This window comes from Lytechinus pictus, unplaced genomic scaffold, assembly GCF_037042905.1.
Source record: "Lytechinus pictus isolate F3 Inbred unplaced genomic scaffold, Lp3.0 scaffold_19, whole genome shotgun sequence".
Classification (NCBI taxonomy): domain Eukaryota; kingdom Metazoa; phylum Echinodermata; class Echinoidea; order Temnopleuroida; family Toxopneustidae; genus Lytechinus; species Lytechinus pictus.
The window spans coordinates 9,039,833-9,066,009 of record NW_026974140.1 but is presented as its reverse complement, the minus strand read 5'-3'; the positions used below and the strand labels follow the sequence as shown (position 1 = coordinate 9,066,009).

General features: G+C 35.3%; 1 protein-coding gene across 1 annotated transcript in view; it reads right to left on the bottom strand.

The window, feature by feature from the left end:
• Positions 1-19,546, bottom strand: part of LOC129260937 (SH3 domain-containing protein 19-like) — a 32,417-nt gene extending 12,871 nt beyond the window's left edge. The window contains exons 1-7 of the mRNA XM_054898946.2: positions 19,343-19,546; positions 11,767-13,148; positions 9,466-9,610; positions 8,767-8,882; positions 2,029-2,097; positions 1,471-1,599; positions 390-569 (exon numbers count right to left, since the gene is read on the bottom strand). Of these exons, the coding sequence (XP_054754921.2) occupies positions 390-569; positions 1,471-1,599; positions 2,029-2,097; positions 8,767-8,882; positions 9,466-9,610; positions 11,767-13,148; positions 19,343-19,349 (2,028 nt within the window). The 5' untranslated portion in view covers positions 19,350-19,546. The remainder of the gene's footprint in view (positions 1-389; positions 570-1,470; positions 1,600-2,028; positions 2,098-8,766; positions 8,883-9,465; positions 9,611-11,766; positions 13,149-19,342) is intronic.
• Between the last annotated feature and the right edge of the window lie 6,631 nt (positions 19,547-26,177).

The following is a 26,177-nucleotide window of genomic DNA, read 5'->3' as shown; positions in this document are numbered from 1 at the left end:
AAGGACCATCTTGACTGAACCATATAGTATTAAACAATGCTAATTCCAAATGTTAAGGGAGGAATTAATCTTTGTTTCACTTGACAATGAGGAGAAAATTAGGAAATATCATATTTCATATAATAAAATACAAAAGAAATAGTGAGTAGATGACATCATCAGTCTCCTCATTTGCATACCGACCAGGATGTGCATATAACTGTTTTGTGAAATTAAGCGAAACTTCAAAATGGCATAACTTTATTATTTTACGTCCGATTTTGATCAATTTTTTTTTATTCAAATCAACTATTGTTATGGTGGACTTGTCCTTTAAAAATCAAGCTTGTACTTGTCATTCATAGTTTCCCTATGAGTGGCAAATGAAGCAAAGAAAATCAATTACTTACAATGACTTCCACATGATTGGATGGGAAAATACCAGATTTTCCGTTCACTTCTCCCCTGAACCACACAGTGCCGACGGTTCCTAATAGTTTGATGGTATCACCCTCGTCAAAGCTTAGCTCATCAGCTGCAGATGCTTGGAACCCAAACAGGGCCACAGCCTGGGGGCCATTGTAATCATCCTGATAAAGGATACAAAATACAGGATATTAAAATAAGAAGAATAACAGGAAATTAGAACATCTAGTAGGGTAGGAATAGCATTTATTTTTAGGGGCTATCTTTTTTTTTTACGCTGGGGCCCATTTCTTTCATTTCAAGGGCTCCTTTTTAGGGGCAACAAGCAATTATGCAGTAAAAGCAAAAAACATTATTCTGCCATATTTGGAGTATTGATTGTCTAAATAATCTTGAATATTGTTTCTGATAGATCTTGGGGCTCCTCTAGCAAGAACGGTCACCCGAAACCATGCATTTGGGGGAATTTTGGGGGCGATTTGGACCGTTATGAGGGCAAAATCACTCGTCACCCTCATATACTTCCAACGCTGATATCTAGGCATTAGACGACATGTAAATGGATATCAGACCAAGTACAACACATAGATCAAATAGTAATTACACAAATTGTGTTTTTAATATAAAGCCTATGTGGTATTAGACTATCTGTAATTTAAACCAAGTGAAATAAAACCATATGCATAGCCTATTAGCCTCTCGAAAATGCAGTTGTAAAAATTTCAATAATTTAATTTATCTTATTAAGTTTCAATGCCAAATTCATTCACAATCGTAACTTTGAAATATTAAAAATGATTGTTTCTCTGACATTTTTTTTCTTCCGTTTCTGATTATTCATGTGACATTTTATTGTGGATTTCAATGTTAAGCCTACAAAATGTGTACAATTCAGCCACTGGCTGCGAGACACAATTTGAAATAAACCATGAATAATAATAATAATAATGATAAAACCTAAAACCATATCTGTATACATCCATCACAATTCATGTTTTGGTTTTTTTCCTTTCCACCAATATCAAGAAAAGGAAAAAGAATAAAATATTAGAAATAAGATAATACCTCCTTGGTTTCGTTGAGATCTTTCACGATTTTGACAAACTGAACTGGAAACATTCCTTCCTTGTTGTTGCATTTACCAACCAACCAATCAGCATCAATCCTCCTGACGAGAATGATGATGTCATCGGTCTAAAATGAAATTTTTTTAAATCCATAGCTTTCAATTTTGTAAAATAATTAAATAACAAAATAACACAAGATGGAAATCTATATAACCTAACTTTTCTTGTGAAATAGTGCATTCTTAATACAGATTTATTTGAATCATGAAAAAGAATATGAATAGTGAATGAGTTAATTGATGCATGCAAGTCACTCCAATAAATGATAATAGTATGAGAACTGTATCAATCATAAATGAAAGATGTATTTCTAATCAAATGCAGGAATAACAAGCCTCCAGTGACCCACTTTGTCTTAAATAAATCATATGGAAACTGGCTGGAGACAGGACTTTCTCAGGCAATCGCCATCAGTCTATTTCTCAAAAGGAATTTAAAACATTTCTATTTCTTTAGTTCAGTGAAGGAGAAAAAAAATTATTAAAAAGTTTGATACCTTGAATGAGAGTTCATCGGCCTCAACTCCTTTATAATCAAATGTAGCAATAGCATGGGGTTCAGATCCCTGGTGACAAAAGAAGAAAAGTACATATAAAAAAAAATTATTTAATGATGAGATATTCATATAGTGACTGAAAATATGTGTATATTTCTTATAGAATAACGTACAAAATTGCATATGTGGTACATGTATATTGAATGTGCAGGTAATTTTTTGAAAAATGGTATTTCATGAACATCACATACATGATGAATGGTGGAGCTACTAGCAAGTGACATTAAAACAAAAAAAATTAAAATCCATATCTCTGTAATGGATTGATAGATTTTCATCAAATTGCCATCGATATGTTTCTTTCATATTTCTGAAAGCTGAAATCTGCGAGAACTGTAATCTTTGAAAGGGAGCCCCTGTTGTGGAAAAGGTAAACAAAATCATTTTCAGTTTGAAGTTGTGTTTTTCAAATCATTCTACAATATTATTGCAGTAAAAATCAAGTTCATTAAAGATATTACACATAATGTGTGGTGAGCATTGTAATTAGTATCATACAGTACAAGCATTCATTCCCACAGTGCAAGTGACTATTAATAAAATGCATAAAGTTTGTTTCGTTCATCATTTTGGTGATCCAAAATCTTAATATAGAATTTTTGTTTGCAATATAATTCTCATTTTAAAAATCACTAAATGCAGGCCTGACTAAATCCTATTCAAATTCATCTTTATTTAATACATGTAGTGCATACATGTATATTATTTTTCATTGTATCATTTTATCAAAAAATAAGAAAAAGGATATTAATGGTTAAGGTACAAAACAGAAGTATCAATGTCAATCAAACATGGACATTCATATTGAGAAAGCAGATATCAGGCAAATTTTTTTCCTTTTCTGGGGCCATTTCTCATTCCCTACTGCCTTCACTGCCTTCATGTACATGTTTTTTTATAATTCGTTTTTTATTGATAAAATCAAGAAAACCACAATATTTACAAGAATTATTGAACGATTAGAGTACAAAATCAAATGTTAATCTGCAACATTGGATAAGCTTTAACGTTGCAGTAAATGGGAATTTTCCAGGGCCTTTATCTATTTTTTCAGTGGTCTTTTGAGCATTTTAGGGGGCCAAATCGCCCCAGACCCCTATGTAATTCTTCCCCTAATAGACCAATGCTCAAGAAAAAATAAAAGTCAAGGATACATCTTCCTCTACTGGGAAATATAACATTTAACTTCAGACCCTAACAGGTGTTGAAAGACAAGGGAAAAACTGATCTAAAAATAAGTGACTCATACACACTGTAGTATCACACTTAACCACATTCTAATTATAGACTCTTGCAAACTATTCTTAGATGTTTAATAATCCCACATCACCCCTTTAAAGACTGTACAAAGAAGGATGACTGAGTCTACAAAGGAATCTTAACCTCTGTATTCAAACATAAATGTTTATGTGAGAAATAATAATGGAATCATCTCTATTACCTTTTTAATATACACCACACCTTTAAAGAAGAATTAATGGTGAGTCTACAAAAGCATGGTAACTTTGGTATTCAAACAGAAATGATTGTGAAGCGCTTTGAACAGTCCTAGATTGATAAAGCACTATATAAATGCCAATTGTTATTATTATTATTAAATGTTTGTGAAAAATAATTGAATCATAATATTCTTTTACAGATGATTTACATTTCCATTTCAACCCTAAAGAGATAAAGAACAAAGACAAGTGGAATGCCTCTGGCCGTCTCACCTGCATCACGCGATTCAATATAGCAGCAGTGCTGATTTTGAAAACTACTATAACTCGCACAAGATGTTCAGTGATACTTGGTTACTCTTATTTCCACGTTTTATGAACTAGACCAATACACTTATAGAGATATGATGGCAATTCAACAAATACCCCCAACGTGGCCAAAGTTCTTTGACCTTACATGACCTTTGACCTTGATCATGTGACCTGAAACTCGCACAGGATGTTCAGTGATACTTGATTACTATTATGTCCAAGTTTTATTAACTAGACCAACACACTTTCAAATTTATGGCTGTAATTCAACAAATACCCCAATTTGGCCAAAGTTCATTGACCCTAAATGACCTTTGACCTTGATCATGTGACCTGAAACTTGCACAGGATGTTCAGTAATACTTGATTACTATTATGTCCAAGTTTCATGAATCAGATCCATAAACTTTCAAAGTTATGATGGTAATTCAACAGATACCCCCAATTCGGCCAAAGTTCATTGACCCTAAATGACCTTTGACCTTGGTCATGTGATGTGAAACTCATGCAGGATGTTCAGTGATACTTGATTAACCTTATGTATAAGTTTCATCAACTAGGTCCATATATTTTCTAAGTTATGATGACATTTCAAAAACTTAACCTTAGGTTAGGATTTTGATGTTGATTCCCCCAACATGGTCTAAGTTCATTGACCCTAAATGACCTTTGACCTTGGTCATGTGACATGAAACTCAGGCAGGATGTTCAGTAATACTTGATTAACCTTATGGCCAAGTTTCATGAACTAGGTCCATATACTTTCTAAGTTATGCTGTCATTTCAAAAACTTAACCTCAGGTTAAGATTTGGTGTTGACGCCGCCGCCGCCGTCGCCGCCGCCGTCGCCGTCGGAAAAGCGGCGCCTATAGTCTCACTCTGCTATGCAGGTGAGACAAAAAAAGGATGACTGACCTTCAATATACATTGGTAATGATAATCACTGTATTTATATAGAAATATTAGTATCAAATAATTAGTATTAATATTTGAGAAATAATGGCATCATCTCTATTCTTATAAAGATGAAAAATAGTTAATACGCATCACTCTTTCAGAGAAAAAAAACATATGAAGAAGGATCAATGAGTCTAGTAGTCTACAAAAGCATGGTAACTTCTGTATTCAACCAAAAATGTTAATAAAGAAATAATGGAAACATATTAAGATTTCCACATCATCCCTAATAAAGAAATAAAGATCACATGATAAACAACGACTGAGTATAAATGTATATAAACGTGGTAACGTCTGTATTTTATAGAAATGTTTATATATACGAATAATGGAATCATTTTTATTCTTACAGAGAATACTTCCACATTACCCCATTTATAAAGATCATAGAAAGAAGAATAACTACATGTAATATTTTAACATGGTTAGCTCTTTATTTATTTATATACAAAATAATGGAATAATTTTTATTTTAATAAAGATGAATAATATTTCTGTACCACTCCAGAATGTAAGAAGGATGACTGAGTCTACTAAAGCAGTAAACTTACTGTATTCATACAGAAATATTCATGTAACAAATAATGGAATGTATATCATACTGGTTGGCTCAAGTTAAATGTTCACTTCATGAATGAGAATGAAAACTGTTTCTGTTTCACAAGTATTCATGGCAAATGCAAGTAAATGCAACAAATCCTAAAAAGAAGATGTACATGTACATGTATCAGTGACATGATGGAGTCTAAAAGCATGAAGTCAGGTTTTTTTTTGGGGGGGGGGGGGTTATGATAAAGGTATCGGTAAGAAAACACAATTTGTTTCACTGCAGACTTCTGCACAATCTGTTTCTAAAACACTGAATGCATATTCATTATGACAAAAATTCTAACATTTCATGAATGGGAGCCTTTGGGAGGGGTTGCAAGAAACTTGAAGTCCTGCAAATGTGAATTACAAATTTATAACAAGATCTTGTATTGAAACCCTGTCTATAAAAGGGAGACAAAAAGGGTGTTCTTTATGACTTCATGACCACGTTCCTGTAATTCAATAGGGAAAATTTCAACCTAAACCATTGACAGCATTGCTAAAAGCAGGTTTGACTGAATGCGATAGTATGATTATAAAGTTGAAAGACTTAAGGGGGAAAAAATGATGTTCGATTTTAGTCATCCAAGCGACCAAGCTACTGTTTCTTGTTACAGTTTGCTCTCATTCTCAAGAACCAAATTCAATTTCTACAGAATTCACAAAACTTGACATCATTAAGGAAGTAGGCCTTAAGGATAAAAGTAATGATTTCTGAAAAAGATGGTTCACAAAAATACATTGATAAGAATTTATCGTTCGTCTGTTCATACTCCTTTAGCCCCCAAAACAAAACTGTGAACTCTAATAAAGTGTTTTTTAAAGTACTGATACCTCACATGTCATCATTTTTAATGCATACATGTGCACATGTATGTTAATGGATGTATGTTGAGCTCATAACTGAATAGGAATTACCAATCTCCAGGCCAAAATGGGACATGGCATATTGTTGCTAATGCAGAAGTCCATCTTGTCATTTTGTTTTTCTTCATTTACTCATGAACTATTATAGACCTGGGTCGTTCTTTAATACAACGTATGGACTCAATTGTGTTACAATTACACAGTTCTTAACAACAATATGTACAATGTACAAGTACAAAAAGAATGGTAAATGTATACAATGTACACGATCATTATTTAGTCACAGAAACTATAAAATAAGGACAAAAATGTTAGAACAGGATGACAGATAATTACATTGTAATATTGAATCATTTCCTGATCATAGGTAGACATGTCTGTAGGAGGGCTACAATACACAATGTAGTTCAAGGATGCCAAATGATTATAATCTCTCTATAAAGGGGGAAAGTACAGCTTTAATTAGTGGCAGGTATACTTGACCTTTACGTTTTGTCATCTTTCTAGAGGTCTGCAGATATACATGTAAGGTGGTTTCAGACCGCCTCGAAGTTTGTCAGTTCCAGGTATTCTCTGATCGGGAAATTTACCCCGATCAGAAAATACCAGGTATTTTGGTTATGTGAAAGCAAACTACGCCTAATATCCCTGAAAGCAAATACCCGCTAAATAGTAGGTACTTGGCGAAATTACGAGAACTTTCGCGGGGATTTTTCCAAGGTCGTGGGTATATTGGCAATCTGAAAGCAAACTACAGGAACTTGTTTCCCATCAATCACCACGATAAGTGAATTTCCGGTGCATAGCGCGCGCTGTTCGATATGCATGGATGCATGCATATGCAGGAATAAACATACCGGTACATACACTTCTCATGCGATGTGACTCGGGGTTCGACTTTGACTAGGCGATTGATTCTTCTTCTTAAAAAATAGTTTTACGAATTAAGGGTGATATTTACCGGTATTCTACATTTTCATACCAGATGACATCGCACTAGAGTGAGGAGGCCACCAAGGCCTTAATTTCAATGTGGAGAGAAATCTAGCGCAATTGCAGATGATCAAGGGAACAAATGATTTGCGCATACGATCGAGTATAGTTAGTACAAGCTAGAGCTAGGCCGGCCGCAGACGGATCTCCCGCCCCGATCGTACCGCTAAAAGCGCCCGCTTCTTTGTCTGCTACCAGACAGTACTGCGCATGCTCATAACTTTGAGAAATTTCCCCAAAGAGTGTGTTTCGGGGCGGTCTGAATGCGAGAATAATTATTTGGTATTTTTGAGCATGTAAAAGTTCTCGTAATTTAACACGGATTCTTCTGATCGAGGCGGTTTGAAACCACCTGTAGATGCCCCCCCTCACTCTTTCTCTCTCTCTTGATGATTGTGTACAATTTAATATTCAATGTTTATATGGGTTTTCCTTCATGGCAAAAGTCCTATAATACTTATGAAAGTGACTGGTAAGATGGAAGAGTGCAATCATAAAACTCCTACTGCAAGGTTCGTTCTCTCTCATTCTTATTTTCCTCGCATTTCTTATACAGTTCTTGGTTTGTATCACAAAAAGTAAACAAAAGAACAAATCTATAATGTACAAGTAAAAAAGCTTTGGAAGTTTGAACTACTGTACACACTATCATGGAATATTAAATACCTTGATATTTTAATACATTATCTTTGAAGTATGTTTCTGGAGGTTTTTTCTTTGATTCAAAACTTTTTGATAATGTATTTGTTAATAAATGTAATTATTGATTCATTAGTTCATTTTGTTTAAAAAATCTGTAATTTAGTTCTCAGTTTCAGTCATATAATTTTCTTTTTAATAATCTCACCAAAAACACGGGTCCAGTATATTTGCATTTGGGTATACAGTATGTTGAATTTTCCCCCTATTAAAACAAAATGCATTGATTTCCTGATGCTGGTATAAGAGTCTGTGATAAAAGACTAGGCTTCTGGACCAAATTCAAATTTACCCCTAAATCTTGATTGCAGTCCCTACGTGAAAACTAAAGATGACATTTAAATCATCTTAATAAGAACATGCAAAATAACTAATCAAAAGAGAAGTGATTAGCAAATTCAATAAACATGAAATTGAGACTTACGCCATGAAAGAAAAGAGTTTCATTTTACTCCCATGGCATGAAGTTTGCATGTATAATAGACATACATGCAGTGTAACTTTCTTGCCCTACAATCATGATATGAACGACAAGGTTGTGTTTTACACAAAATCAGAGTAAACCTGTTTCCAATCACAAGAACGAAACACAGAAGAGGGGTGTTTTGAAAAAAGTTTTTGCAGGATCACAATTAAAAAAGTTCGATTGCAACGTTACACTGATCTGAATTATGATTCTATCACATCACTGTGTCATGCATGTATAAAAACACTGTGTAATGAATAAATACATGTACCTGTACATTCATAAATGAATGAATGAAAGAACAAACGAACGAACGCACAAAGGAATGAATGTATAAATGCTTTGATATCTTACCATATATTTAGTATAAAGAGGATGTCCTGGTCCGGGTCTTGGTGGTAATTTCTTGGATGCCGCCCCTCCACCCCCGCCTCCTCCTCTTCCTGGACCTTTGGGAGCATTCTTTTTACCTACAGGTACAACAAACAAGGTCAAAGTCAAGGTCAAAGTAAAGATCAATATAAGATAAACAAAAACTACATTATTGCAAAAAAATTTGAACATCATTAATAGTACGATAGATGTTGTACGAACATCATCAATAGTAATCAGTATGAACACATATTAGAACCTCATACATGTACTTTACATAGTATTATTCCTCGCATACTATACAGTGTAATGCACATTTTCAGATTCAACTTCTAGGCTCCGAAACACAAAGGTTTGCAATTAATCGCTAAATACCAATGACCAATCAAGATCATCGTTGCATGCGCACTCTGTTTAAAATACTGACCGGGAACCAATCAGGGCAGTTCTTTCAATTCATCGCAAACCTTTGTGTTACGGAGCCCTGGGGAGTGTTTCATCAACATTTTCATCCGACAAGTTGTCAGATCTGACATCTTTCTCTGATGTTGATTGGCTGAGAGGTACTGTTACTATGGTAACTGTCGGATAAAATGGGACTTGTCGGCTAAAACGTCCGACAAGTCCTTTCATGAAACGCCCCCCTGGTCTGAGGTCTATATGAAGCTTTGGATGTCCTACCTTTCTGACTACCAGGTCGAGGAGGTGCCTTCCTCTTTGGTTGAAGGCCGCTGGGTCTGGGTGGTGTACTCCCGGCAGACCGGGTGCCATGGACAGCACTGGGTCTCGCCGGAGCCAGCTTCTTCATCGGAGGACCACCGACAGGCTGCATTATGTGAAGGAAAATACAACAAGGTTCGATTTTACAAAGCTTCCTACATGGACTGTACCTGAGTACCTTAATTCTTGCATGTACTGAATTACTTTGTACATGTAACTACAATCTCTTCCTGTATTGGAGCAAGTTCACACGGCACAATGCGGTAAATTTCTTTTAAATGGCAACAGGAAGACAAAAGGAAATTTAAAGGAAAGATAATAATCAGGCATATGCTCAGTTACAAGTATGATATGCAAAACATAAATAGGCTGCATTTATCAACTAATAAATTACTTAGAAAGGGAAAGTTCACCATCTTTGGTTGTTTCAATTCTGCGCAAAAAGAAATTGCCCATATTCATAAGACTTAAATAAGTCTGGTTATCATCAACTCCTACATGTACATAAGCCACAGATTAGTTATTAAGTTTCTGTAAAAATGGGGCCAGGTATAAAAGTACTTGTTCATTTTCAAGTTCTCATTAATCAAACCAAATCTTTACAACCCTGGATAAGCCATTGTTATTGGTGAAAGTACACTGGTATCATTTAAAACAAAAATATTGTTTGTTTGATTTTTTGAAAGAAAAAAAATTAAAGACTAACATACCGGTATGAGTTGTTTATTTAATACACTTGATAGCAAAAAAATATCAAGATCTTTTATTTTAAAAAAGTTACAGCTACCTTTATCATCTTTCCGTTAATACCCAATGCTGAAATTCAAGACATGTGTTTACCCATTGACAGGGGAGCACTTCATGAAACAAAAAGTCAGTGACTCTTCACAAACTATTGTTATAAGCTACTGAAATCCTTGCATCTGATTGGCTCAGAAAATAATTAGTCACTGAAAATCATTGACAAGATGCTTCATGAAATCACTCCCCTGGGTCCCGTAACACAAAGGTTTGTGATTAATTGTACGCTTGATTGATTGTACATTGTAGTCAATGGAATCAATCGTAGAAAAATGTCCTTCGATCATTGCTATTAAAACTTTGTGTTACAGGGCCCAGGTCTCTCCATCAGCCTGAGTAGAATTAAATTTCCTTGATCAATAGAAATTAATTTTAGTGTCCTTCAAGATCCCTTTTTGGCAGAAACAAGCAAAGGAATGTTTGTATTTCAATTCAATGGTACTGTCGTGACCAAACTAATTTCTTTAAGTTTACTATTTGATTTGTCACTTTTGTATCACCATACAACCATTTCGGGTGTGGTGTAATTACGTCACAGACCGCAAAACCATCTTAGTTTTTTGGTCACATGGGTCTGGTATCATTCCACGAAGAAAAAATGTAGTCCTTCCCTTTTTCTATCATAATCTTATATTGTTTTATTGTTGTCGAAAAAATATCAAACAATATAAACATACACTCATACATATAGGTAAATTATTCATACATATATGACGTCATGAATTTTAATGCAGAGCTATATCAGGCAAGCTTTTGTAGCTGGGTAGCAACCTTATCCCATGCACAACATTAAACGAAGTCGTCAAGACTCGTAGTTTTGGGAAGCTGGAAAGCTACATAGTTTCATATTCTGATGTTTGTTTGCAGTTAATTATTCATCAGCCGCTGAGGCTTTTACCATAACAGGCTGCTGGCCATGGGCGCAGCCGACCAGGAGACGCACATGGAACTTTATCCTGGGTAATTAATAAACTAGGGGGTTTCAGTTTCTGTTTATTGTCAAGAATAAACGGTATGTGCACATCAACTTTGTTACCGCCTGATCTGCGCCCTCTGTCGTTCTTCTCTTTTTCACCCCTGGTATGACTGAATGGGTGTGGTATAACTAGCCCCACCAAAGTACAATAGGCTGAGCCAGCTAATTGCAATCTACTTCTCATGTAATGTTATTATGCTGACTTTGAGTTTCGTGCTCCATCAAAATCATTTAAACTATTAAAAGAGAGTGTTGCAAGAAAATGTTTGCAATCGATTACAAATTTCAGTTGCAAATTCACAAGTGACAAACTAATTTTTAACTATTAAAAGCAGATCAATTTTACTGCAAGAACCAGACAGAAATCAACTGCAAATTTGCAATCAAGACTTGTGATTGAGTTTAAGACCTAAAATTGTCCTGTGCACAATTGATTGCAAGTTTCTTGCAACACCCCATAAAACTAACATGGATTGTGATCTTACCCTTGGAGGGGGCTTGCTCTTCTTCTTCTCTTGCTGATCTACTGCCGGTGATGAAGATCTACTGTTACCCGCATTCGGTCTGATAATGGTGGGTTTGATCCTACCTCCAACTCCACCCTGAGCCTTGGACTTGGGTAAACCTGGTGGCCCAGACTTGACCGATTCCAAAGGATCAAAGTCAATCAGCGAGCTTCCTCCTTGAGGCTTTGTCTTGGAAGGTGGTGCCCTTGGCGCTGCTCTTGGAGGGACTAAGTGGGTTGATTGGGGCTGGGGCACGACCCTCTGGGGTTGAGGGGCTACCCTCTGGGCCTGAGGCGCTACCTTCTGACGCGGGGTGGGAGAAGGAGGGGGAGGGAGACCTGACATGAAATTTGGTTGAGCAGGGGTATTCTGCTGCAACGGCTTTGGTCTGGATCTGGCCGAAGGCGGTAGCCCTCCTCCTTTGCTCCCCATCATTTGAGCGAGAAGATCCATTGAGGATTGTTGCTGATTGCTCGGTTCTGCAGTCCCTGCCATATTGTTCTTTACATTTGTGGTTGCAAAGTCAGCTGCGTGTCCCAACTCCTTCGCTGTGACATTATTGACAGCGCTCTGACCGACTTGACCTGAGATGCGTCCAAGAGCTGCTTGCTGTTCCTGGCTAGCATTCACATTGCCCTTTTTGTTGTAGGCAGATGCAAAGAGACCCCCAACACTGAAGACGTCTTTGGTACTAACATTCTTTGAGGCATCCTTAGCAACATTCCAAGAGAAATGAGCAGCAGCATTCTTCTGCTCCGACGTAGCTGTCAAGGATACATTTCCCTCTGTGGATGGTGAAGATGAGGATGAGGAACCAAACAAGCCACTTAACTGATTAAATGCGGAAGATGATGATGATGTTGATGATGATGTATGAGGGGTTTGGTTTGAAAATGATGCGGGCTGCTGCTGTGGCTGCTGTTTGTTAGTGCTACCGCCAAACAGGTCCCCAAAGGAGCTATAGCTCAAAGGTCTATTTTTGGGAGTGGCATTCGGCGCTGGTACCAATGCCGGTCTATGTGCAATCTCTGGTCTCTGAGATGGGATCGGCCTCTGTGCTTCCACCTTACTTGCGTTATTAGTCTGGTTTGGTTTGCTGGAGATGTTATTTAAGTTATTCATCATCCTACCATGAAGCGCTGCCTGCAATTGCTGTCCTAAGCTACTTGGGGTTCCGTCATTTTGGTCCATGTTTATCACGCCAGATTGTTGGCCAGGTTTCATGCTAACGTCCCCTCGATTGGGCTCTGGTGTGGAGGGAGGGAGAGGGTGCACATAGGCAACTTTAGGACGATTGGATGGTACAGGGGGAGGTACATAAGCTCCTTTGGGCCTTGATGTAGGCAGTGGTGGTGGTGCACCTGCAGTGAGTATAAATAAATGAGTTGCCAAGAGTGAGCCTTGCTGACCCCCAAGAAAGTGTCGGTTAGAAAGAGAAGAGGTGAAAGAACTTCCAAACAGGTGGACTTCTACATTAAAATGTATTTCATATTATAAAACATCCAGAAACCAGAGAGTCAAAACTTGTAAACTTTTCATTTACTTAACAGTAGGTCTATTTTGCATTATTTTAAGACTGATTTCATGCAAACCCAAAATATTGTGATTGCTTCTGTAGGAACAGGCCTTTATAAACCTCAGCAAAATCTTGATTAAAAAAAATGTATCATATTTTCTTTTACCCTTGTTTTCTCATAAATCTATTTGTATCATCCAATGAAAATATTCTGATTCCATAGCTTCTTTCTTTATTGGTTTAGCTATCGCTAATCTATTTGTATCATCCAATGAAAATATTCTGATTCCATAGCTTCTTTCTTTATTGGTTTAGCTAAAAAAAGGAAGAGGAAAATTCAGAACTTTAGACAAAACAATAGACAACCAGGAAATAAGACTACACATGCATCACCGTAGGTTACTGCCACTGATCTCTCCACTAACTGGATATGCGGGGAGGGTCCTTTGTTTGAAGCCCGCGAGTTCTATTGTCCGCCATACCAGTTCCCCCAAAAGGAACGCGATCGCTCCACTAGCATGTGCATTGTGAGCGATACGCTACATGTAGCGCTACATGTAGCTGTCTGCACACTGAAGCTCTCATTGCTTTTCATACAAAACTTCATATATTTAAGGTGCCAGAATTCGCAATATTCTTGAAACCATGGTACTTTCCCAGTACATTTCGGAAACATAATTTTGAAGCGGTTGGTGTTTTTCTCACCTAAGGAAGAATGGATGAAATCCTTGACTTGTCTAGGGGTATTTTGAAGGTTTGCCAAATAACATCTTAGGGATAGGGCGAGGACTTTCTAGGTTATGCAGGCTTATAACACTGGGCTTGAAACCCCCTTTTATTTAAATCCACCCCAAAAAAAAATCAAACAAGCATAACACCGAAAAATTCATCGCTTAAGTAAAACTTTAAAATATCATAACTTTCATATTTTACTTCTGATTTTGATTAGATTTTCAGCATATTGTGTGGTTTTTCTCTCTATTCAAATAATCTTTTCCATGAGGTGGACTCGCCCTCTAAGAGTGTCTCTCTCTCTCTCTCCCTCCGTCACATCGATCGACCCTCTTCAATTATCCTCTCCCCAGTTTGTTCATAGTATAGGCAGCGGGGGGGGGGGGGGGTCCTTTCCACCCTAAATTTTAGGTTGGGGGACAGACCCCCCAAAATTTATGTTGATCAGGTATAAATTCACATTGAAAAGTGCTGTAATAAGAGTTGATCTGGTAAGTATAATTAAGAATTGACACTATTGCCGTGAACCAGACTCTACTTCGATTTTGGCTTTTTGGGGGGAACTCGGCGTGCGAAGGTACCAACTTCCGGTGCTTCAACACGGAATGGGCCAATCAGCGTTATTGTTCCCATCCAGATAAGGGAGAGATCAGCGGTTACTGCACATACAGGTTATGGTTGCCTGTAAATGAATTTTGGAAATTTCATTTCATGCATGCACAAGCAATTTTCTTTTTTTTATTCCAAACCTTTTAGGTATGATTCTCATTTTTAATACTCAAAGCAAGCATGCTATCGGTTTTTTTTTGTAAATAAAAAGATGCTGTTATATGCAGGATTTTGAGCTAATTTCAATATGACTACATATGATTAACAATTAACAAATGCACAATAGCAACAAAAATATAGAGAAAGATAATCCTATAGCTACAATATTACTGGTATTTATTGTTTATTCATAATATTGAAGTTTATTTGAAAAAAGCTTAGCTTTATCATTAAATTCATGAGGGATATTCTTCTTAATGTGGTAACAGTAAAAAACAAGTAAAATTAAAAATGTACCGGTTGTGAAGTGATTATAATTCAAATTCATGATCTGAAATAACTTTGTGAAATAAACCAAAACTAATGATGAGCATAATTTCGTTTCTATTCTATTCTAAAGCTATGTACACATTAGTTTCATGTACACTTTAATTTGTCAAGATAAGCTGTTTATCTCATTGCTCTATCAAGTGAGTTAATGTAGAAACCAAGTTTTGGCATTTTCTCAGTACAAAATAAACTGATTTTCCATTCATTTTCATTCAAATTCATTTTTATTTAATGTTTAACCTTTGTTAAGCCTTACATCTCATGTAATTATAATTTTGATTTATACAATTTTTTTTTGCATCAGCACACATTTATACTTGAAAATTCACATCCTTTCCAGTGACAATTTCACAAAATAAGAGAATGATACAAAACACACTGTACATGTAAATAATTCAATACCGCACAAAGAATAAATCAAAGAAATTCTTTTAAAAAAGAAACCTCTCAAATCAAAGGTTCAAGGTCATGTTTAATAATAAAGACCATTTTCATTCTTGAGTTTACTAACCAATGCAACAACAATAACAACAAAAATGTTGTGTGTGATATGTGTACACTGACTGCAGTATGTTAGTATCATCTATAGACCCTAATTCCAACTGCATGTTGATTCAATTTCTGAAAACGTGATAAATGTCATATTGCGGGAATTACTAAAGTGTGTCAGTGAATAATATTTTAAGTGAACATGATCTAGATCATAATCTGGATAACAGTCAGTACTACATCTATGATCTACACAGACATATACATGCAGCTAATTTTATACTTCCTGTTATGCTGCCAATGAGGAGGTGGTGTAGGATGGAGAGGAAGAAAAAAAATTCTTTATTAATTTCCCAAATCTAGAGACGAATTTGGAGCAATGCATTTAAATATGTGCAGTTGCTAACATGCAGTAATAGGAGCATGCACATACAGATTTAAAAAGAAATTCTTCAAAATGCAAGAAAATGAGCAAGAACTTTTTTAGGGGGAGAAAGCTTTCATATCGGCATAAAGTAAAATTAAGTAATTATTGCAGAGCTCTACAGTAATACAGCTACATTTTTGTTGTCTACCAACAAACCATAATCACGGCTGTACAATGTATGACAACTTTCATCTTCAGCACACATCATGAATATGAGAATAAAAATAAACATACATAGTTACAATGCAAGTACCATTGCTCGAATGTTATTTAATGTTATTTCACTTTTCATCAGTAAGTTTTTATTAGTAATGCCCATGGATCTACCAATTAATTTCAATGCTGTCTTTATGGTAATTTCTAATTACATGTAGGTGCTTGTATTACTATTAAAATATTTTTGGGCCTACATGTACATGTAGCTAACAGCTCTAATTCTTATTGTATCAATTGATCGTTTGCTATGCATTTCAAAATGCTAACAAAATATCTTTTGTATACATATATAGCAGGCTTTGACATAGGACTTACTTTGTTGATCAATATATTTCCCCAACTGCCTAAACTGGTATTGAATTTAAGAAGTAAAATCATTCCTCACACACGATAATAACAATGACTAGGTGTACATGTATGTATAATAATAGAGTGCACTTTATTTTAACAGTGTAAAAATGGTGTGCAAGAATGAAAATTTAAACTCAAACAGATTCAGTAGCTGTGTTATGCTAAACTTCAAAAAGAAAAATATCAGAATATTACAGAGCTGTAATATCAGCCAATACTTGACAAAATTCATATTCCTTTCATGCAAATTCAAAGCAATCGATATCTTTATCCTTCCCCACCCATTATCAACCTACATGTAGTGTTTAACACTAGTTATGATTTTTCTGAAAATGGACTAGGTATTAAACTTTACATGCATAATGTATTTATATGCGCAGTCACATTCTGCTTACGATGGCTGTACGGCGAGTCAAAAACAGCCTTTTTTATATTTTTGTACCAGCTTCCATGTTATAGTCATATATATGTAGGCAGGTCCAAGCTATTGTCCCCTCTGAAGCCAAAATTAAATCTTTGCCTAAATCTAACATATTGTATGTCATTTTAAAGCTTATACTCTGAATTTTTTTGCCCTGTATTTTTTTTCTTCTGAAAACGTAGAGTTAATGAATGCCAAGGTCACGATTCCAAGAAATCATTAATCAGCCTGACGTACGGGATATCACATTTTTTTTATCTGCAGACAATGCAAATTATATTTTGCAAATATTTCTGTGGGGACTTGTAGTGCTATGTTAATGCAAACATTTGAGAGAAAAAATGATTTTGATAATTAAGTTAATTATCTGGTGTCCAATGGGTAGTGTCCCGTACGTCACAATTTAGCATAGGTTTTTTTTTAGATTCTAATTAAGGAAAAGTTGAACAGTTTTCTTCACACTTTGGAGAGTTCTTATTTGTATTACTATACATCCAAAAATTGAAGTGAATTTTACTGAATCAATTTTAAGTTTAATTATATCAGCTAATAAAGCTTTGTGACGTACGGGACAAATGTGTGACGTACGGGACACACCATACTTTATACATAGGATTTCTATGTAATTCTAATTAGGGTTATTTTTCAATTAGAAGCAAAGATAAAGTAAATTTAGATAAATTATATTATGTCAGTGGTTGAATATTGGTATTAGGCTGATAATAAAGTTAAGATTTGTAATAAATAACAAAGGTGCATATATTAACATAATTGTTAACATACGTCTTTATGTTATTAATTAAATCTTTCATAATTATAAGGTCATAAAGTGTTTGTTATGTTTTGTTTCATCATGTATTATAATAGAAATATATACCAATCATAATAATCCATGTAAAACTTTTAATACTTTGGTTTACATCAAGTTATTCATAAATTTTGATGAAATTTTACTTTGCCCATTCGTTTTACACATGGAAAAATGTCCCGTACGTCACAGCGCAGATGTTTATATTTTAAGCTATTACATAATAACAACAATGAGTTCCATCATTTCATTCATGGCTAATGAAACTTAATAAAGATACAAGATGAAAACATGATAATGAGAGATTTCCAGCTTATTCCAATTCACAGAGTTTTAATGACAAACTTTTTTTTAAATCAGTTTTTTCTGGTCCCGTACGTCACAGTGCATATTAATCAAAATATGACATCGTTTATAATGGAATTGTAGATCACTAATTTTTTTACTGAATAAAGAGGGCACAACTGGCCTTTCAAAATCCATAAAAGATTCTCTGTTGTGCATTTATTTTTTATGTTTATACAACTTTAAAGTCTCTAAATCATGTCCCAAACGTCACAAGTCAAATAGCTTGGACCTGCCCATATATAGAAATCCAAACGGCTGATTTTCAACTCACCATGCAGACACCATAAGGGAAATGTGACTGCAGCATTGGACAGCATGACTGCACATGGTTTACTAGTGAAGACAATGTAACAATAAAGCAGAAATTACCCCCCCAAAAAAAACAACACACATACATGCATTTAATACCCCTTTCATATTGCGCCTTTCACCGGCGAACTTCACCGGCGAAGTTCGCCAGCGAAGGGGAAAGTGTCCAGTATGAAAGGTACACAGGAGAACTTCACCGGTGAAGTTCGCCGGTGAACTTCTCCACCTCTAGAGGTGGAGAACTTCGCCAGCCAAACTGTTTCACCGGCGAAGTTCGCCGGTGAAAAGGCCAGTATGAAAGCAAACCGGAGAACTTCTCCTCTTTAATGACGTCAGAGGTCAATTTTTTTTCTCTCTCGAAGTCCCCTGCACCGAGATTCCGCGCGCGATAGTTGCAAGCTCAGCTGAATGCTATGGCCAAGTAGATACCCTCGAACATTTTTTTTTTTTTACTAACAATATTTATTAAAAAGCACTTTTTACATGTATAAAATGCGCTAAGATATAAAAACAAGGTGATATTGTTTGTTTTTATCAAAATACTTCCAAAATATGTTGTAATTAATTTTTTTGATACCTTTTTGTAATAGGTAAGAAGTAATGTTTACAATTTTCTTTCGTTTGTTCTGCAATCGCCCGTTGACTTTCGCCAGGGAAGAAATGTCAGTGCGAAAGGTACAGTTTTTTCTTCGCCGGGGAAGTGAGGAATGCGAGGCGGAGAAGTTCGCCGGCGAAGTTCGCCGGTGAAAAATGAAGAGGGCAGTATGAAAGGGGTATAAGATTATTACCTGCATACATAGTGATATACACCTACAGATCCTACACATTTACAACACTCACCAGCCATCTTGGTAAAACTCTGAATTGTAACCAGTCAATGAACGGCCAAAGTCAATAACGGCGGATAGTGATAGTCGACTGCTGACCTGTGAAGGGGATGAATTTAAAAATAGAAGAGAAACAGTTACCAATGACTTGAATTCATAAAGTTTTCCAACAGGGCGGATGTACATTGTAGGATCCATCTTGAATACAGGGGCAGACAGAGTCAAATAATAGTAATATCTGCACACAATTGAAATCTAATTACTATCCTTGCATGCAAGGAATGCAGTTATTGTCACAAAAGGCCTGTCTAGATTAGCCCAAGTTTAAGTATTAAAATGGAATTACATCTGATCTGGACTCTGTTACATTATACCTAGTGTGGTAACTCTGTTATCCAGTGGTAACAATATTTACTCAATAGCCAATCAAATCAAGGGATTCCAATGATGGATGATGACAGAGTTACGAGAATACCTACATTTATGCATTAGGCTAGAATCTAATCTCCTCTATATTATCTAAAGATTGAAATTAGTACTAATTGAAATCAGAAGTTGCATTCATATGAGTAGCTCAAGATCACAACCTCTGTTCAAATGAGAATCTCTGGAGGATCCCCTACTTGGGCTGATGTAGCCAGACTTGAATCTCAAATGGAGCAAACTCGGTCTGATGAAGACCAGCCCAACGCAGTCAATTAGAAGAATCAAAAGCAGAGGTCATTCACAGTTGAGACACCCACCATTACCTGTTGTTCATCTATTCAAATGCACATGACACAATGGTCCACAGAAGAATGAATTGTAAAAACAAACAAACTCTAACAAAAAATGATTGCAGTAACGAGTATACCGGAAGACAAATACAACTACCATGTACATGTAGTACAAACAACATGTATTACACCTACTACATAATACCAGGGTGCGACATAAGCGCTTGCCCGATTGCCCGGGGCAAGTAAAAGTTAGAGTCGGGCAAGTGTTTTGAAGCAAAGACAAAAACTGCTTGCCTGAATCGGGCAAGCAAAATTCTCCTATGGAAATTATATTTTAGAACGATTCCCCATATTTCACCATCAAAATATAGAAAAGAAAAAGAGACCAAAAAAAAGCAATATCATTAATTTCTTCTTTCAAAAAAATTTTTAATTCGAATTGCAAACTTTGCGCCATTTTCTGCAATAAACACACAGCTCAGAGTACACACACACACACACAGAATCAATGGCAGTCTAGCATACCTAGCTAGCTAGCGCCTAGTCCACGCAGCCATGCATGTAGTTAAGTTTCTAAGGAGTACGGTGCTGCACGAGCGAAGTTTGCTCTGGAAGAAATCTCCCACAGAACTGTCAAAATTCACATTTCTTTCCAATGAAAATTCTTGTAATGTCCATATTTCCTAAACATTGGGGTAGCTCTGTCATTTGTAAGCAGTAAAAGGAGAAATTTTCACTTCTGTTATGTTTAAAAAAGAACGGGTTTCGAATGATCGTCTGTATCGCACACACTGAAATACATTGCTTGACAGTCCCACATATGCATTTGTGTGTATGTTGATAAACGTGGTTTCTTTCGTAACTTTTTTTTAGCCAAGGAAATTGATAAATTTTCTTCTTTATTTATGACTGGATAGTTTGAGCTTTCTTTCTCTCTATTTTCTTTCTTTCTGCCTATCTTTCCTTCTTTTGAATCTCTCTTTATTTCTTTAAATTTCCTTCCTTCTTTTGTTCATTTTTTCTGTTACTATAGCTGTCTTTCTTTTTGTCATTCTTTCTTTCTATCTTTTTTTCTTTCTTCCTTCCATCCAACCTTTGTTTACCTCTTTCTTTAATCCTTCCTTCTTTTTCCCCTTCCTTTCATTCTTTCTTACTGTCTTCCTTCCGTCCATCCATTCTTTACCTTATCTTCCTGTCTTTTTTTCTTCCTTACTTCATCCCTTTCATTCTTTCTTTCCTTAATTCCTTTTTGTCTTTCATTCTTTCTTTCTCCTTCCTTTCTTTCCTTCTTTCTTTCTGTTTTTCTTTATTTCTGTCTTTCGTTCTTTTGATCATTCTTTTTTCCATCCATCCTTTCTTTTCTTCCTTATTTTTTCTTTCTGCCTTCCTAATTCATCTCTTTCCTTCATTCCTTCCTTCATTTCTTTCTGTCTTTCGTTGTATCTTTCTTTTCTTTTTTTTCCTTCCTTCCATCTATCCTTCTACCTTTTTTCTTCCTATTTTCCTTCTTTCCTTTCTCTCATTTTCTTTCTTTCTCTTTTCCTTCCTTCCATCAATCCTTTACCTTTTCTTTTTCTCTTTTCTTCCTTTCTTTTTCTTTTTTTATTCGTTCCTCTCTTTCCTTCCTTTCTCTTCCCCTCAAGTTTTTTCTATTTTTTTTCTTTCCTTCTTTCTTTCTTTCTTTCTTTCTTCCTTTCTTTCCTTCTCTCTTTCTGATTTTTTTTTTCCATCCATCCTTTCTTTTCTTCCTTATTTTTTCTTTCTGCCTTCCTTCATCTCTTTCCTTCATTCCTTCCTTCATTTCTTTCTGTCTTTTGTTGTATCTTTCTTTTCTTTTCTTTCCTTCCTTCTATCTATCCGTATACCTTTTCTTTCTTCATTTCTTCCTTCTTTCTTTCCTTTCTCTCGTCTTCTTTCTTTCCCTTTTCCTTCCTTTCTGTTTACCTGTTTTTTTTCTTGTTTTCCTTTTATTCATTCCTCTCATTTTTTAAATATATTTTTTCTTTCTTTCTTTTTTCTTTCCATCCTCCTTTCCCTTCTTTCTTCCTTTCTTTCTATCTTTCCATCTTTCTCTTCCCCGCAGCCATTCTCTCTCTCTCTTTATTTCTTTTTTTTTATTTCTTCCTTCCTTTATTTCTTCGTCCTTTCTGTCTTTCTTCTTACCTTTTTTTCTTTCATTCTCTCCCCCTCTCTTAATTTTTTTTCTCCGGTTATTTTCAGTGATTTCCCCTTTTTTTATTGTGTGTCCTAGTCCCCTCCAAAATATATTGAAAATATATGAGATTAGGAAATTAATTAAAAGCATATTTATTTTGTCATGATGTTCAAGATAAAAATCATTAAAAAAAAGAAATACAACTACAAGGTACATCAGTAGTCATCATAGTCATGTTGAAAAATGTATTTTTAAAGCCGTCAATTGTACATGTATGGTATGTAAAACTATAAGGCTATAACTTGTGTTGAAGCAATAAAACTTTGTTTTGAAGGATTTTTTCGGGCAAGTGAAATCTATATTCGGGCAAGTATTTTCAAACTATTTGAAAATTTCCTTGCCCGACTGGGCAAGTGCTTCAAAAAAGTTATGTAGCACCCTGTAATACATTTTAAAATTTGACCCCATAAATTTGCAAGTCACTAGATCAACAAGGAATTCTTGCTATAGCTTGTGACCTTACACTTGTTCTTTGTGAAGTGATTTTGAAAACAAATTTCATGTGATCAAGTGGGAACGGCCCAAAGCGATCTTCTAAACTGGTTTCCTGAACCGGTTTCCAGTAAACTAGTTTTAGAAAGCGTGATGAGAACGGTGTCATTGAGAGATCAAGTTCAGAATCTTGACATCACTGACATAACACCACTGTGGTGTGACTTGCTTGAGACTGATGGTATGTCATGAAAGCAATTGCTGCAACTTGAAAGACCACCTGGAGAAGTTGCAGCTATTTCCTGGTCAAGTTCGTTTGATTATCACCTTATCCCAAGGAGTTCCCGAGCAGTCTCACTCCTTTGAGAGTGCGCAAGCAACATTTCATATGTTGCCTCATGTCTCATGAGTCATGGTGACTTGCATGACTGACACATCGTGGTTGTCGCAGCGAGTTTAAGGATTTTCACCTACATCTTCCTGAACATTAATGAATATTCATTACTAAATGTACAGGTACATGGTAGGAGAGGCAGGTGAATTCACCATGTATAATCAGATACATGAATTTGTGATCACAGCAAAAAAAAAAAAAATATATATATATATAGATCACTGAAAATTATTGCTCCTTGTTGCTTTAGATTAAATCACTTTTACTTGTATACATGTACATCAATTTAAATTTTTTTATTCAAATGTTCTTTCATCTCTGTTTTGTATTCAACATGTGTACCTGCGTTTTGATGCATTTTTTATTCCCTTCTCTTTCCTTTCTTCCCCTTTTCATTCGATGTTCCAAATTGTGTTTTCCAGGGCATTACATTATGAAAGCTTTTGGCTTGAAATGATGCCAGCTTGGAGGAGAGTGAATCATGGTTTAAAAAGGTCAAGTGCATAAAGAGGGAGAGCTGAGGGAATTCAGGTGGGAGACATACATGAACATGTATGGGCATATATAAAGGAAAAAATCCCCATGGAAAGTCAAGTACGGATCATACAACATACATGTACATGTGTACTTTAATTTATAAATAAGGAACAGATACATGTAGTAGGCCTACTCTACCCTAGATGTTCAATAATTGAAAAACCCTATTCGGGAGGTCTTCACAAGTAGGTCAACTATTGGCTTAGAAGACGTGATTCCCGACGAACAATCGAATGATTCGATTGTTTTTTCAGGAAATAATCGAATGGTAAAATTGATATTCGTCCCAGGCCTAATATAAACATGCACATAAAAATATACGGATGGAACACTCTCTTCAGAGCCATTGATATAATGGCTCCATTCTTCCTTGAGGTCCAGTCAAAGTAACATGAGAAATAATATGACATACATGTACATATATATAATGATACCAAGTATTTGAAATATTATCAATTAAAAACAAAAATAAATACTACACAAGTGATCAAGTCAGTTTTCTGTACATGCCAAAAGTAAATCAAAAGGAACAAGTTTCAGTGTCATACAAAAAGAAATAATTTGTTTGTGTGACAGTGAAATTTTCCTTTGAGTTCTACGAGTCAAAAAAAAAAGTTCCGAAGAAAATACTGTAATCTCAAATCTATGATGGCGATTTATTAGGCCCTGTTAGAGCAACCTATAATACAGAAGAAAAAAAAGTTGAAAAACCATGTACAGTGTACTTCTCAAAATTGATCATATTGATGAGCATGTTAGGAGTTAGGACCAAATTTCTGTCTCTTTTTTTTTCCAATTTGGGCCAGCACATCTTTTATCATTTTCAATCATTAGGCATGTTTTACCAATTGATCAGAATCGACATTGTACATGTACATTATGTGCAAGTCATAATAAATTAAAGTACATGTATACTTTATCATGTTCATTGTACAAAATACAGAATACAATTACAGAAAATAATTGTATCACTATCATTTGTTATGGATTCCCCTTACTTGTCAAGCCACTGGCTTTTCTAGGGTGTTTTGATCGTCATATCTTACAATAAAATACTCATGTGATTTTTACCTAATAAATAAATTGAACTGAATTCAATTTGAATTAAAATATGAAAGTTACATGGCAATTTAAAATAATATCCTTGTTCTATAAATCTAAGACACATGTACATGTAGTATGGGACATGGTTTCAGTAATACAGAACAGTTTATGACTATTTCCAGTGATGTACATTGTATTTCCCATCACACATCTGAGAGGAAAAACCTCTATAATAAACATTGCACATTGTACATTTCAATGACATAATAAATTATGTCTATCAATACACAAAAAATGCTAAAATGCTGGAGGCTGGAGCTCACAGGCAAGAAAAGGGGTGGGCTATGTAAAAGTATGTCCTTAAATTTGACACTTTTTCATTTTTGCTAACTTCGAGAAGTTTAAACCTGTGCTGTTGCTTTTCAACAGAATTATTGAGGGAGAGATAGTGAAGATACAATACTAGTCTAAATGTTCACCCTCATAACAAGTTTGGTTTCAGTTAAAACAAACAAAAATGAGAGAAATGGAAAAAAATATAACAGAATAAATCAACTAACTTTGCCAGCGTGCCGGCCCAGCTAGTTAGCGCTAGCTGAGCCGGACATGCATACTATGTTTGGAGCTGAATTGTCTGTGGTACGATGTACATTGTAGCCTTTCATTTTTACATGATACCGTATTCCGATAGTTTTCAAGAAATTTTTATTTAAAATGAATTGTTCCACATAATTTACCCGCTAATTACTTGCTACATGTACATGTAAGTACTATTCTTAACGTTCATTCTCAATTTTTGCGTGCACGATTTTGTGAAAGGAGAAAAGCGAGATCCCAGGAGCAAGACCAAGTTTATATTGTTTGTTTGACAGCTAATTGCTTGTTTTCAACGTTTACTTTTGAATCTTTCTATTGATTAATGTTCTAGGGGCAGGGGGGGGGGGAAGGGGTGGCATTAGATCACATGACATATTGATTAAAAATATATTTTTAGGTATTTCTAATCGATATGCCATGCCAACTCCCTCCCGCCCCTAGATCCTGCATCGTACAGATCAGGCATCGTACAGATCAGAAATATGCCTAAGACTTTGCAACATCTTTCTAAAGGGAATTTGAATTGCAAAATGATGAAAATGGTCAAAAACACATTTTTGAAGTCTCAATTTTCTGGAAAAAAAAAAACATGGTAAAAATAAATGTATGATTTTGTACGTGTACATTTCCAAATTTTCCCAACTGAAAACACATGTTCATAATAGGTGTCATTTTCAAGTGACCAAACATTAAAGGGGGAGTTCACCCTGACAAAAAGTTTATTATAAAGATAGCAGAAAAAATAATGATAATAAGAATTGGTGAAAGTTTGAGAAAAATTCATCAAAGATTTAAAAAGTTATTAGAATTTGTATTATTTTTTTATTTCTAAAGTCGCTGATTAAAAAAGAAATCAATGAAATGTCCATCACCACCCAAAGCAATTGCTTGCGTGGCTCATGTTTTAAAA